The following is a 13,547-nucleotide window of genomic DNA, read 5'->3' as shown; positions in this document are numbered from 1 at the left end:
GCAGGTCCGATTTTCATGAAATTTTGTATGTGAAATTTACTTTTTTTCCGGAACGAAAAAAATCTTATTTATGGTCTGTTTTGCTTTAAATTCGGTAAACATATTATAGATACATATACTTACATAGAATGGAATGGAATGATTGTTTTATAGTTCTAAAGGTGTTTTAAGGCGCCGCAAAGCATGCGGATATTGGCTATTTATCTATGTTTACTTATTATCTATACTAATTATATAAAGAGCAGTCCTTTTTATAAGAGGTGATCTCGCGAACGGCTGTACCGATTTTTTTTTTGTTTTTTTTTTAATTTGGACACCTACTCACCTACTGCAGACTTTTCAAGGATATAATAATTTCGATATACACTCGGAGAAGGAATCAAGTTTTTTGTACTCAGTCTTTCGATTGGGATTAAAAAGCGGTTTATCGATTTATTTCGTTCAGGATAGTTCTTTAGTCGTGTACAAGCGGTGCTAAATCGGCTATCTGTCAGCTTTTGGCCCATAATATTATCGGTAAAGGTATAGATAAAATAAAAATATGTCGCCAAAATATGACATAGTGAAAACCAGTCCTAAGTTTGAAAATACTAAAATAGAGAACACAAATCTTATATTAAGTATGATATTTTTGGGGACCAAATACTGGAATTAAAATCGTGCAAACTTAACATAACTTTTTTCAAGCGTATTTTTTATATACAGACATCTAGCATTCTAAGTCGAAGTATGAATGGTTGTGATAACTAACCCAACCTTTTTCTTTATAATGTTTCTTAAAATACTTAAACTCATAATAAAGAAGCATCATATTTAATTTGAGTACGAAATTCTTATTTCAAGAATGAAACATTTAGATTCCATATACTTAAATCGAGAGTGTTTGTTCTAATTTTTAGGTCGACATTTTTCCCTCAGTGTATCAAGGGAATGTGGCATCTCCCATACAAATCGAATTTTTCATACCGTATATCTTTGGATGTATTTGTGGTAGATTCCTGGAAGTTGGTATGGAGTTTTTTGAAATCAATCTTATGGGTACTCATGGATAAAAGTGGGGTTTATTGGAAAAGGGGGGCGTGGGGCCTTCCAAACATACTGAAACCTTTTACCTACATATGTATCTGTAAACACATATATAATTCTTCGATACCCCAATAAACATTGGGCTTGGTTAGCAATTCGAAAATGATTGGAAAACCAATCTTTTTTTCGAGTCTTACCTTCGATAACGAATGTGCAATAGGTTAGTATTCGATTCGAGAAATAAGGCATTCTCCAGCAAAACGGCACCTTCGTTATCCAATGTATTTTCCCTTCGTTATGAATTCGAAATCAAGCCCATTATCGAATTGAAATTTTATTGTGAGAGAGCGATTGTCTTATATTTTCCTTCGAGAATGAGCTGGATTTCACTTCCTCTCTTGTTACTATGGTTTTAATTTTTTTTCGAACCCATTTCGAGTGTATTTCAAATTTACTCTGAACGTTGGAAAACCAAGGTTGGTTATGAGTTCGTTCTCAGTTCGATATGCACATTTGATATCGAAGGTACTTTTCGAACGTTCGCCAAAATGTTTATAGGGACGTGTGTTTGTGAGTGAACTCCTTCTAAACAAACGAAACGATTTTGATGAAATTTCTTTATGTGTTTGAGTGAGTCGCTGGGTTCACAACTTAAAACGCGAGGAGGCGCTGTAGTCGGGTTATTACTAAAAATCGTATCTATTATCCGATTTGGCTCATATTCGTCATATACATATATTGGTAAAGATAGGGGCAATACTAATATTGCAAAAAAAGCTGCAAGGTAGCTGGAATCGATTTATTGGTAAAAATCTTAACGTAAAGTCATTCGGAGACACCACCATTAAAAGAACCACCAGTAGATACCTTTGCGGTCCTTGCTTTACGGCAACTAAAGAAAGACTTTCTTTATAAATTCGTACAAATAAGGTATTTCGTCTGAAATAAGTCTATGTATATTGGATTATCTGTGGACCAATGATACTCCCCCATTTTGAAATTGCCACCAACTGTACTACACAGAATCAAGGACGATTCACCATCGAACCGGAACATTGTTGCCGCGAGAACATCTTCCGATAACGCTTTCATTGGGTTACTTAATACGGCAATGGAGTATATGCCTTCTGACGACCACAAAACCAAACGTGAACGTGAATTTGTTGGTGAAAACGTTCGACCAAATTTTTCAATAAAAAACTTATTTTGGGCGGGACGAAGTTCGCCGGGTCTGCTAGTATACTATAAAAAGCAGCCAAATTGGCACATAAATATGTTAAATATGGGACATTTATTTTTATTTTTTCGCGGTAGACTTTCCGCTGGAAACGCCCATATGTATGTATGTATATACGATTGTACTCACAATGCGACGCATTTCTCTAGAACAAATACATAGTTGAATTAAAAAATCATTGCACTTTATTTTGTTTTTTATTTGACGATTTTTCTTGACTAGAATGCGCCACTTGTTTTTTGTAACAAACAAACCCATTCTCATATCGAAATATGCCGGTGTGTGCATGTTTATAACGTTGCCAAAAACAAATGTTTTAACAGAATTAGAAATCGTCTCTTTATTATACTTAAATTAAATGGGCTACAAAACTGCATACTCAAAATCTTTCTGTGAAATCTAATTGAAAAGATGGACATTTTTACATACAGGTGAAACTAATATGTATAAATGTATTAAAAAAAAATAAAAAAATAAAATTAAAATAAAATAAAATATAAAGAGCAGAAATCAGAACCTGAGTTTTGTTTTATTCTGCAGCTAATACATTTCTAAGTAAACTACGCATTGTGCGTCTGTACGTACATATCTGTGTTCGTATCGAATAGTAGCTTATGTCGGCAAGCTGGATTTAGTATAATTCTTTAAACGACAAGGAATTTTTTAATGAGACTTAATAAAAATATTGACTTGCTATTTAGTAACGGAACTATTTCTCCACGTTTATTTGCCAAAAGTTCTTCAACGGCTGGGCGCCAGTGAGTCCTTCGCGGTCGTATGCTGCGAATGCCGCATTATACTAAAGCCAGCTTGCCGACATAAGCTACTGTTCCATACGATCAAAGATATGGGCAAATCTAATAAATAGGTACACTCTCCAAAGAAAAAAATTAATTTTTAAATTTGTGAGTACACCTACGTTTTATACATAGTATATCATTTTATTCGTATTCTCTTAATAAATCGATTAATATACATATCTACGTGTAATTCATTTTCATCAAGTGCTTCAAACGTTAGACGGGGAATAAACCATGAAATAGAAAACAAAAGAATAAGCTGGGTTTAAATTACTACGTTGTTCAAGTTGTAAATTTTGAGCAAAGATTTTGAAAGTTTAACTCACTTAATTGGGACGTTCTAAATTCAATGACATGCCCCGTTTTACCAGATTGGCTCCGGTTTTCGAGATACCGCTATTTGAAAATTTAATGAAATGTTAACTATTTTATAAATAACTTCCTCAGTTTTGAAGTTATTTTACTAAAATTTTGTACATAACGGGTTTTTTAACATAACCTTAATTATTCCTTGAAATTATCGAAATGGGTGCACTTTAACGTACAGCTTAGATATGTATTTTTGCGCTATAACTCTAATTCCATATCTCAATAATAAATTGTATGCGTGCTATATGTTAAAGTGAACCTACACTAAATTTTTACCTGCTTCACTGGAGGAGGCAAAACAACGTCTCTGGACAATCAGTTGTATGGGAGCTAGATGTTAGAGTGAGCCGATGATTTTATGAGATGGTGAAGGAAACATTGAAATACAAGCCTGTGCAAAATTTTAGTAAAATATCTTCCAAACTGAGGGAGTTTTTTTTATAAAATAGTTCAAATTTAAGCAAGTACCGCTATCTCCAAAAGTTGAGACAATCGGGCAAAACTGGGGACGCCATTGAATTTAGAAGGCTCTAATTAAGTAAGATCAACTAACAGAACCTTTGTCGAAAAAAATTTGATTTGATACCACGCTCGAAATATTCTGACTACAAGAAGGAGCATAATTAAAAGTACTAAATCGGGGTTTTTTCACACTTCTAGAGAACATTTTTTTGAAGCATTTTACAGGTACATATATGCAACGTTATAAGGACTAGTAGTTATAAAAATATTTAGATCGTTTCGACGTATTTTACAAATGTGCCTTCAATTAAGATATTTTTGGAATAGAAATTACGCTCAAGATCGCAGAATATTTTATCTTTAAAAGTTGGTTTATTCTGAAAGCACAGCTCTTGCTCAGGTATCAGATCGTTCGCAATTGTTTGTAGAACACAATACATACTGAAAAAGTTCTTAAAATTAAATGCTTCAAAAACTATACGCGATAAACCGAAAATTTTGAAAATTGTGAAATGTGGAGCTACAGACTTTGAGTTACTTGCCATTTCGTTATTTTTAACCGACTTTCAAAAAAGGAAGAGGTTATCAGTTCGTCGGAATATTTTTTTTTTTTATGTATGTTGCCGCATAACTTTGGACCACGTCAACCGATTTCGATAATTCTTTTTGCATCGGAAAGGTAGTGTCCCATACTAATCTGGTTTAGATCCGATCATTTTTTTGAAGTCGTTTTTTTTTTTTTGCTAAAAATGACTTGTTTAATGCACACTTTTCTTACCTACTATATGGTATGGTAAATATGGCGTGCTTCAAATGTTATGACATAATTAATTTTGCCCCTCTTAAAAATTACATAAAAAATTCACGTTTTTGTTATTTTTTCAATTTAAACACCTGTAATTGTAAAGTTATGCAGCAAATTGATCCAAATTTTTTTTTTTAGGCGTCAATTATACGTCAATAAGCTATAACCAAAAGCAACCAGCTTGATCTAGTTTCAAACAGTGAATATAAAGCTAAATAACACCCAGGTTACCTGTTTTTTAGATTTGCCCCATATGTACATGAATTACTTATTGTCTCAGTGGGGTGAAATTGTTCAAACATTTCGGTGTATACTCTCGTACGATTAATTGTCTCACAAAATTGAGGGTGTGTGATCAGCATTGTAAGAGTGAAAATATTTATAGTCTCGAAGGAATTTCGAACTTGACCACTTGCGCCGGTTTGACGCCTGTGACCGTCATCCTAGCTCTTCAATGCTTCGCGTAATCGTCGACTCGCTGACACACTTTGTCGCCTTATTGCCGCCCGCCTGCCACCATTCAGTGAACGTGTGGCCATGCCAGTTTGGTAGCCGCCAAATATAATCTTGTTTTGGGCCATGGTCAGCGGGCTCACGCTATACATACATATATCTGTGGTATTTTGATAAAACAACTTAAGTGATTTTATAAAGTTTGACTTTGGATAAAAAAAAAGAATAAGTTCCCTTTAAGAGCTATACATTTTTATTAAATAAGCTTTTATTAAAAGGGCATATAAAACTATGACTATGGTTTAATTTATCAATAAAATATTGTTTGCGAACCTAACGACATATTGCTTTAAAAAGAAAATGTCCTAACTCGAGATAAGTTGTTTTATCAAAATGACAATGTGTATATGTATATTCATATATTACATTCGTTTGTATTCATGGGATTTCATTCACCGAACAATTTCTAGCAATCGTCGCATTCCTCGCTCTCTTCGTACGCGATTTAGTGAGATCAAGCATTTCAGAGCAAATAGACTTTTCAATGTATGTTTTTAAATATATATAAATATGTACATATGTATGTACATATTTTGCTTACATTAAAATGAGCCAAAATTATGAAAATGTAATATCTGCTGTACGATACATACATACAGTCAGTCAATAAAGTTTAGGTACAGCGAATTTTTTACAATACGGGCAACTGTTTTTTTAATATTTTATTTTTCGATAATTTTTTTATAAAAATATGGTTAATTCTACAACAAAAAACCAAAAAATTAGAGTTCCAAACCTTGTGCAAAATTAAAGAAAATTTTGCAAAATTTCATTCAAATATTGCACTTCTTATTTACGCTCTATAGAAAAAAGTTGAGTATGCAGTTTTTTAGCCCATTCAATTTTAGTATAACAAAGTGCAAGTTTGAGGTAGCTGGGACTTATCATTGATTTATAGCAATTTTTTTGTTGAAGGTGTCGCTCATTTTCTCCATATAAAATAATGTTTGATAAATTTTTTATATGGAAAAAATGTGCGACAGCTTCAACAAAAAAATTCCCCAAAAATCAATGGTAAGTCCTAGCTTCCTCATACTTGCACTTTATTATACTAAAATTGAATCTGCTAAAATGAATGAAATTTTGCAGAATTTTCTTTAATTTTGCACAAGGTTTGGAACTTTGAATTTTGAGGTTTTGGTTGTAGAACTAACCATATTTTTATAAAAAATTAGCGAAAAAAAAAAATATTTAAAAAATAGTTGCCCATATTGTAAGAAATTCGCCGTACCTAAACTTTATTGACTGACTGTATGTATGCACATATTATATACTAAAAAATGGAATGCTCTTATTATAGATATCTAAGTGTTTATAGACAACCGCTAAATGTTAACTCTGATTGACAATAGATAAGCAAAATGCTAAGGCGTTTTTTGTTTAAAATATATTTTATTTACATGAATTCAGACTTCATTATTTACATGGATTGTGTGTTTGAATGGCTAATGTTATCTCACAATGAAGCCGATAATGTTTAATAAATCAATTGTACATTAATTGCATCTGCATCCGCTGCATATGTATGTATGTATGTATGCCATGGTTATTTATGTATGTATGTATGTACAAAGCATATTTCATGGGAAAGCTTAAATAATACACGGTACTATATGTATATGTAAGTATGTATTTACATTGAAGAATTGCTTATATGTATGTAGAAACAGGATATACATAATGAACAAGCCAAACCTAATCTACAGGCTACGCGTAAATAAGATCAACAATATTTACAGAATTACAAAAAAATAAACAAATAAATAAATATCTAGTTAAAGACATACAGATAGATTAATCTACTTCGTAAGCTGTGATGGTTGAGAGAAGTCGAGATCAGAAAACCAATTTTCCATACTGTATCTGTCTGTCTTTGATGCCCTTTCCCAAACTAAAATAATACATATATACAAAACGGATTGTAACGTACATACTTATCCGCCCAAACGCTTTCCATAGCCGCATGGCCATATCAGACCATATTCCATATACTATACGTTCGAGCACGCCGCTCTTCTTCCGCTATCTGCTCATAGTCGATTTCCAGATACTCTTTACCGCCGAAATTTACCCTACGGCCAGTGTACTTCTTGATGTAACTGATGTGTGCCGAAATTTCTTTGTCGTCGATCTTGATTTTATAGGATATGCTTGTGATTCGTTCAATAATCTGGCCTTTCTTCCAGCGTATTTGTGTCTTGCGGAAGCGCTCTCCATACATTACCCAATCGCCCACTTGGTATTCTCGTTGTTTCATACAGGATTTGATTGGCTGGACGGGTTCCACTGCTTGCCCTGTGCTATCGTCTTCATCGTCTGTTACGTAAGCTATTGCTCTCTCTAAAGTTTCGGTAGCAGCTGGTATGGCATCTGGCTGATCAGGTTCTTTGAAGAATGAAGAAGTCTCTCCAACGGAGAGTTTGCGCTGTTGACGTTTGATGATTACTTTCTTTTTAATTTTGCGTGGCTCTTTAGGTTCGGTTAAAACGATGGCCGATTCAATGGGACGTTCTTCGACAGTCTTCATTTCGTCATCAAGAATATTTTCTTCTTCGTTTTTTTCGGATTTTTCCGCTACCAAATTACTTGAAAGCTGAAGTCTGTGATTATCTTCGTCTTTTTTAGTTTCTATGGCCGCGGTTTTGTTGGATGTCTTATTTTCAGTGGCGTTATCTATGGAGCTTTTCCGTATTATTCTTTTAATTGTGATTTTCTTTTTTGAAAAACTAATTTTACCCGCATCGTTTTCTGCAAAAATTTGCACCGGCTTTACGGGCGTTGGAGTGACCTGCTGCTCTGGCATTTTATCACCTCCGTCGACTTCCGCGATTGGCTTTATCGAATTATGGTTTAAAATCTCTTTAATATTCTGTTCTTCAGGACAATCGCGCCTACTTGAAACTGTTAATGTTTGTACAGGACACAACGTGTTGCCGTTAACAGAGGCTGATGTATCCAAATGTGTAGTGGAGCTGACTTTTTCTGTACCTGCCAAAGTTGCAGCGCTATTTGATGCTTCAGAGCAACTGATCAACTGCCCAGGATCTGCATTAACTCCTTGACTGGTTGGTTGGAATTCCAGATCAATGGGTTTCTGCGAAACGTCTGCTAATGTTAAAGCTGACTGATCCTCGCTAATGCATTGATCATTTGCCTTTTCTGTAGAAAACGTTATTTCTTTTGCTTTGCTTAACGGTTGCTTTTCTGCGTTTATTGTGTGACTGCTTGCCTCGCCAGCCTGCAACTGACTTGCCATCGCTGCCATCGCTGCTGCCACCATTTCACCGTTCTCATCACTCAACTTCGTTGATGACCGCCAAGCATTTGTCGCTATTGATAATGCCTGCTTTACCTCGGATTTCGTTTTGTCTAACTTATCGCCACTGTCCAACTCTGCATCACCAATTGCGCTTGCAGTTGTTAATTGTGTTGACAACAACAAATCTGACGCTATTGGCACTTCGGTTTTAATTGTTGCCTGCGTAGCCGCAGTGTTCACCACCGTAGTTATTGCGCTGCTTTTTAAAAGTGTCGTTGTAGCAGCATTTTTAGTACGATCATTATGCTGATTTATATCCACCTTTGATGTTGTTGATTTTTTTTTCACGGGCGGTCGTTTCTCTTTCACAACTGTTCCGTTATTTTTTATTGGTGCATTGCCGACTGATTCTGAAATGTGAATTTTTCTTTTTACTATGGCTTCGGAATCCGAAGGCCGCCTTTGTGTTTTAATTGCAAGGGGAATGGCTATATTGACCGGTGGGTCAATTTGCGAACCTTCAGTTGCGGCGATAGAGGCACGGCGAGCGTTCTGTTTTGGTTTTAGTATAAGCCTTTTTTTTGGCCTTTTTGTTTCGTTTGCCGATATATTCGGAATATGTGGTTCAGTTGCTTTTGACTGAATTTCCATTGAAGCATCTTTAGTGTTGCAGCTTTTAGTTTCTACTTCAGCAACGTCAATAACTGTATTATCTCCCGCAACAGGTTTCAGGTTGGGCTTAGCGGATTCCAAAATATTATCTTCAATACATCCTTGAAATTTCTCGGATGTGTTTTCATTTGAAGTCATTGAAAGTTTCGCAGAACTTTCTAAAGCCAAATTTTCAATTTCTTGTGATTTATTTCCGTTTTCAATCACAGGAATCGAAGTAATATTATCGTGATCCTTTATTCCGCCTTTTTCTAAATTTATTTCTTCACTTGGCACATGACAATTATATTCACAATCATTAGTCTGGTTTGCTTCTATTGTTTCGCATTTTATGTCTTCCTTTAATTCACAGGTTTCCCCTTCATTGAACACGCTTCGGCGTCGAATTTTTTTGACGAAGCGAAAACTCACTGGACCTTCATCCTTTACAGTTGTTTGGTCGGTTGTAAGTTTATGCGAATCCAGTGATGTTGAAGAATCATTCGGTTCGCATAGAGGCTGATCCGTTTCACCACCCTCATCGGTACTGTAGTGCTTTAGCACACCCTTTACTTCGTTCAAAGCCCCCGATATTCGCGCTCGCAGTCGATTTAACCGCTCGATTGGATCTTCCTGCTTATCTTGCGAATATTGTGAATGCATTCGCCTCTGTCGGCGTAGCAACGTCCTCGTTGGCAGCACCGAATCCCTTAGGTCGATAGATGCGCTGGACTCAGAACGCGACAATGACGCACTTTCCCGACGAGCCTTTCCGAAATTCGCCAACTTCGAAACATCTTTGGCGGCAGACAAAACACTGCTGCCACTCGCTGCAGCAGCCTGTATTTGCTCGTTTTTAACCTGAGTACTACTACCCAACGATCGCAGCGTGGCGTTTGACGCACTTTTAGCACTGTTCATTTCGAACTTCATTTCCGCAAGTGATCCCTCGTCGACAAATGAGTTTTTATTGTCATCCAAGTAGGACAATGAAGCATTAATATTATCTTCTTCTTTCTGCTCTTCAACTTTCGTTATGGTCATTGCAATGTCCCCCCCTCTGACGAAATCATCGAATTCCCCTGCCCGTCGTGATTCAGTTGATGTTTTGGCCCCAATACCATCTAACGACGGATCACTGCTGGCGGCAGAAACGTCACTTTTATCATTCGGCGAAACTCTTTGAGATTTGAGATTGAGAAAATTTTGGCAATCGTTTTGCACATGCTGCGTGGCTGTGGTTGTCTGAGTGGTGGTTGCGCTTTGCGTTTGTATCGGGCAACTCAGTGGCGTCAGCTGGTAGTTACTAGATGTGGATGTTGCTTCATTCGTAGAAAGCGATTCGGCAGCGGGAGGTGGAATTGGTTCTATATTGATACGCGCGATATTCGATTCACATACAACCCGGCCATCTACTAACAGATCCTCCTGCGAAGACGGATCGCGCACTTCTGATTCGGTGAGGTATGCCGACCATGGCTGTTGCCCATGTTCGAAATTAATATCGGAGAGGTTATTAGTTCTACTTGTTTGAGGGTTGGATGCGTCGTCGTCGAAATTTTGCTCTTCCGTCTGTACTGTTATTTTTGCGCTCTTTTTTTCTGGCGCAGCTATTGTTGATCGTGCCTCTGGTGGAGGTGAAGGTGAGGGTGTTTTAATTCTATTTAAATTTGAGTTTGTTCTGTTAACTTGTTTCCCTTTATTTTGTTGTTGTTGTTGTTGTAGATGATAATTTTCATCTACTAAATCATTCATATTTTCGTGAGAGCATTGTGTTTCCGATGCTGATCTTGAATTTTGAATCTGCTTGTCGATGTGTGTTCGCTCGCCGCATCTTTTTGGCTGCCCCGAAACGTGGGTATTTTTAGATGCTTCTGTTGCCAATACATCGTCATTGTACGAGCGTTTATGTACATACATAATTTGCTTTTGAACTTTTCGGTCATGTTCACAGTTTTCGAGATTTGTTTGTTTTTCGGTATATATTTCCACCAATTTCTCCCCATTTAAATTTGCATGCATAAAGCTGTTAGATTGCGTCATTGTTGATGACAAAGTGTTATTTTCTTCTCCGCTCGCTGGTACTGCGCGTATTTTGAAAAGTAAGTCTGTTTTCATTGGAAAAACAAGTTTATCACCATAGCTCGTTTCAGATCTTGCTCTGTCTATCTGGGTTATTGGAAATTTTTCCGAGTTTACTCCGATTGGTTTTTGTAAATTAAATTCTCCTCCAACTTTGCATTGATATTCAGATGGTGTTGGATGAAACAAGTTAGACTTCGAAGGAAATTTTGTGCTGTTTTTAATCTGCGAAGTAGGAAATCTATTTTGGCAACTGATTTGATTTAAACATTTCAGTTCGTTTGATATTAGCGGAATCGAAGATAGATTTTTTACCTCATAAGATTTCTTCTGATCGTCATGAAAACTAAATTCCTCGATATTTCGCATATAAAGAGCAAGTCCATAATGGTTGTGCCCCATGACTTCGGATTTTTCTAATGGCGCCCTTGGCGATATGCCGCTATCGGATTTTACAAAAGATATTGGAAAAAGCTGAGACTCCTCATGTGCATTGGACCGAAGAGGAAACCGCGTGACACTCGTTTTAGTTTCCGCCTTTTTGCAGTTACTCTCTTTTCGATGCATTTTGCACTTAACCTCAAAATCAGCAGAAATAAACGCCGACGACTGCGTTGCCGAATTGCCATCCCTGAGGGACACGAGTAAGTTACTTTGATCATTTGGCGCGTTCACTTCTTCAGCATAAGTCAGTGCGGTTGTTGTCGAACCCATCGTTTTGGATGTGGAACTGCAGGATACATCAAAGGCGGGATGATCTTGCGTATATTTTGTCCCTGTTTGACCTATTTTGCTACTCCGAAAATAACACAAAACAGAGAATCTAAATCCAGCTTGGCGACGGTATATCAGTCTGCGATAGTGATACGTCTTATAGGTATGAACGTTTCCAAGATTGGTAGCCGACTCAAAAGATTGTATACTTGTTAGACCTCAGTACCTAGGTACTACGTTATGCTACAGCGGCTCATTGGCCTCAAATATTTGGATAAATAGTCTTGCTCAGCTATGCCTCGTAATGAAACGAAACGTATCGTTGCAACGCGGTGTAAGGCGAATTTGTGACTGCCCTGCAACCACAAAGAAACTTCGCATTTACATAAATTCAAATGAATGAGTATCCTCATCGCCATCGCCATCATCATCACGTCGTGATTAGCGATGGTAATGATAGCAAGTTTGGCATCCGTTAGCTTAACCATTGGGAAGAAAGCAAAGAAACATGTATTTTCTGTGACTATATGTACATACATACATACACATACATAAATAGCTGTGAGCAAAATAATAGCAGCAAAATTCAAACTTTGGCAACTTATGTTTATTTATTCATTTTTAATAGAATAATAATAATAATAAAATTTAGTTCGATCTATAACAGAAACCACATAAATAACAGTTTCAAAAGTTCACAAAAACTAATTAAACTTCACAAAATGTTCCCCAAAATTTCAAACTTTTTATTCAGAATCTTTATAAGATTTGGAAGTATGTAGGCAATTTTAGTATAATAAAGTGCAAAGTTCAAGTCGTTAAAAATTACCATTGATCATTTCGAACTTTTGTTGTGGAAGGTGTTGCGCATTTGCTTCCATATACATAAAAATAAATTTTGAAGCGTTATATGGAAGAAAATGCTAAACACTTGTGGCAAAACAAAATCTAAAAATGCAACGGTAACTTCTAGCGACTTTTAACTGATTCTAAGTAACCTAATTAAAGACTCGAGATTTTGGTGAAACTTTTGTTGAAGTTTGATTAGTTTTTGTGAACTTTTTGCAAGCTTTGAAAACTTTATTTATGTGGTTTCTGTTATCGATCGAACTAAGTTTCCATCGCCAAACTTCTTTAAATGAAAAGCAGTACAAAAAAAAAGTACAAAAGCAAAAGATGCAGTATGTAATCTGCAAAATCTCACAGAATGGGGGCCATGTAACGACAAGTTGCATATTGTTAGGCGCGTTGATAGCATACCCTTGGTAAAGCTGAAATTAGTCAAGAACGTAAACCTACCGGTACGTAAACCCGTGTCAGCTGACACGATCTGTCTTACCAAAGCGCCATGTAAATGAGTTTTCATTTTTCTGCAGTTGTAGCCCGTAGCGCAGAAAACTGCGGAATTTAGATTTTTCCGTGTCAGCTGATTTCTGCCTTCTATAGATGGTTGCCACTTCGCCAGTTTTGCAGATGGTAAAAAAGTTATAAGTTCCTATTAGGCCTCTGCATGAGTCGATTCTAATTTCAAGCCAAAGAGAGTACAGTAGAATTGTGTATTCTATTTCAAGTTCAAAACACACAACGTTTTAAATTTTGTATTTTATGAATATTCATTGCGTTTCAAGT

General features: G+C 36.2%; 2 protein-coding genes across 2 annotated transcripts in view; one reads left to right on the top strand and one right to left on the bottom strand.

Annotated features, from left to right (window-relative positions):
• Window positions 1–13,547, top strand: part of LOC118748172 (polyhomeotic-proximal chromatin protein) — a 428,336-nt gene that overhangs the window by 42,403 nt on the left and 372,386 nt on the right. The gene's annotated exons all lie outside the window — the stretch shown is intronic.
• LOC118748175 lies at window positions 6,592–9,157 on the bottom strand. The gene has a single exon (XM_036482535.1). The coding sequence runs from the start codon at window positions 9,120–9,122 to the stop codon at window positions 7,185–7,187; it is 1,938 nt and encodes a 645-aa protein (XP_036338428.1). The 5' UTR covers window positions 9,123–9,157; the 3' UTR covers window positions 6,592–7,184.

The sequence above is a fragment of the Rhagoletis pomonella genome, unplaced genomic scaffold, assembly GCF_013731165.1.
Source record: "Rhagoletis pomonella isolate Grant_MI unplaced genomic scaffold, Rhpom_1.0 Rhpom_scaffold_00012, whole genome shotgun sequence".
NCBI classification, from domain to species: Eukaryota; Metazoa; Arthropoda; class Insecta; order Diptera; family Tephritidae; genus Rhagoletis; species Rhagoletis pomonella.
The sequence above is the reverse complement of the archived record's forward strand: the minus strand, read 5'-3'. Positions and strand labels throughout refer to the sequence as shown.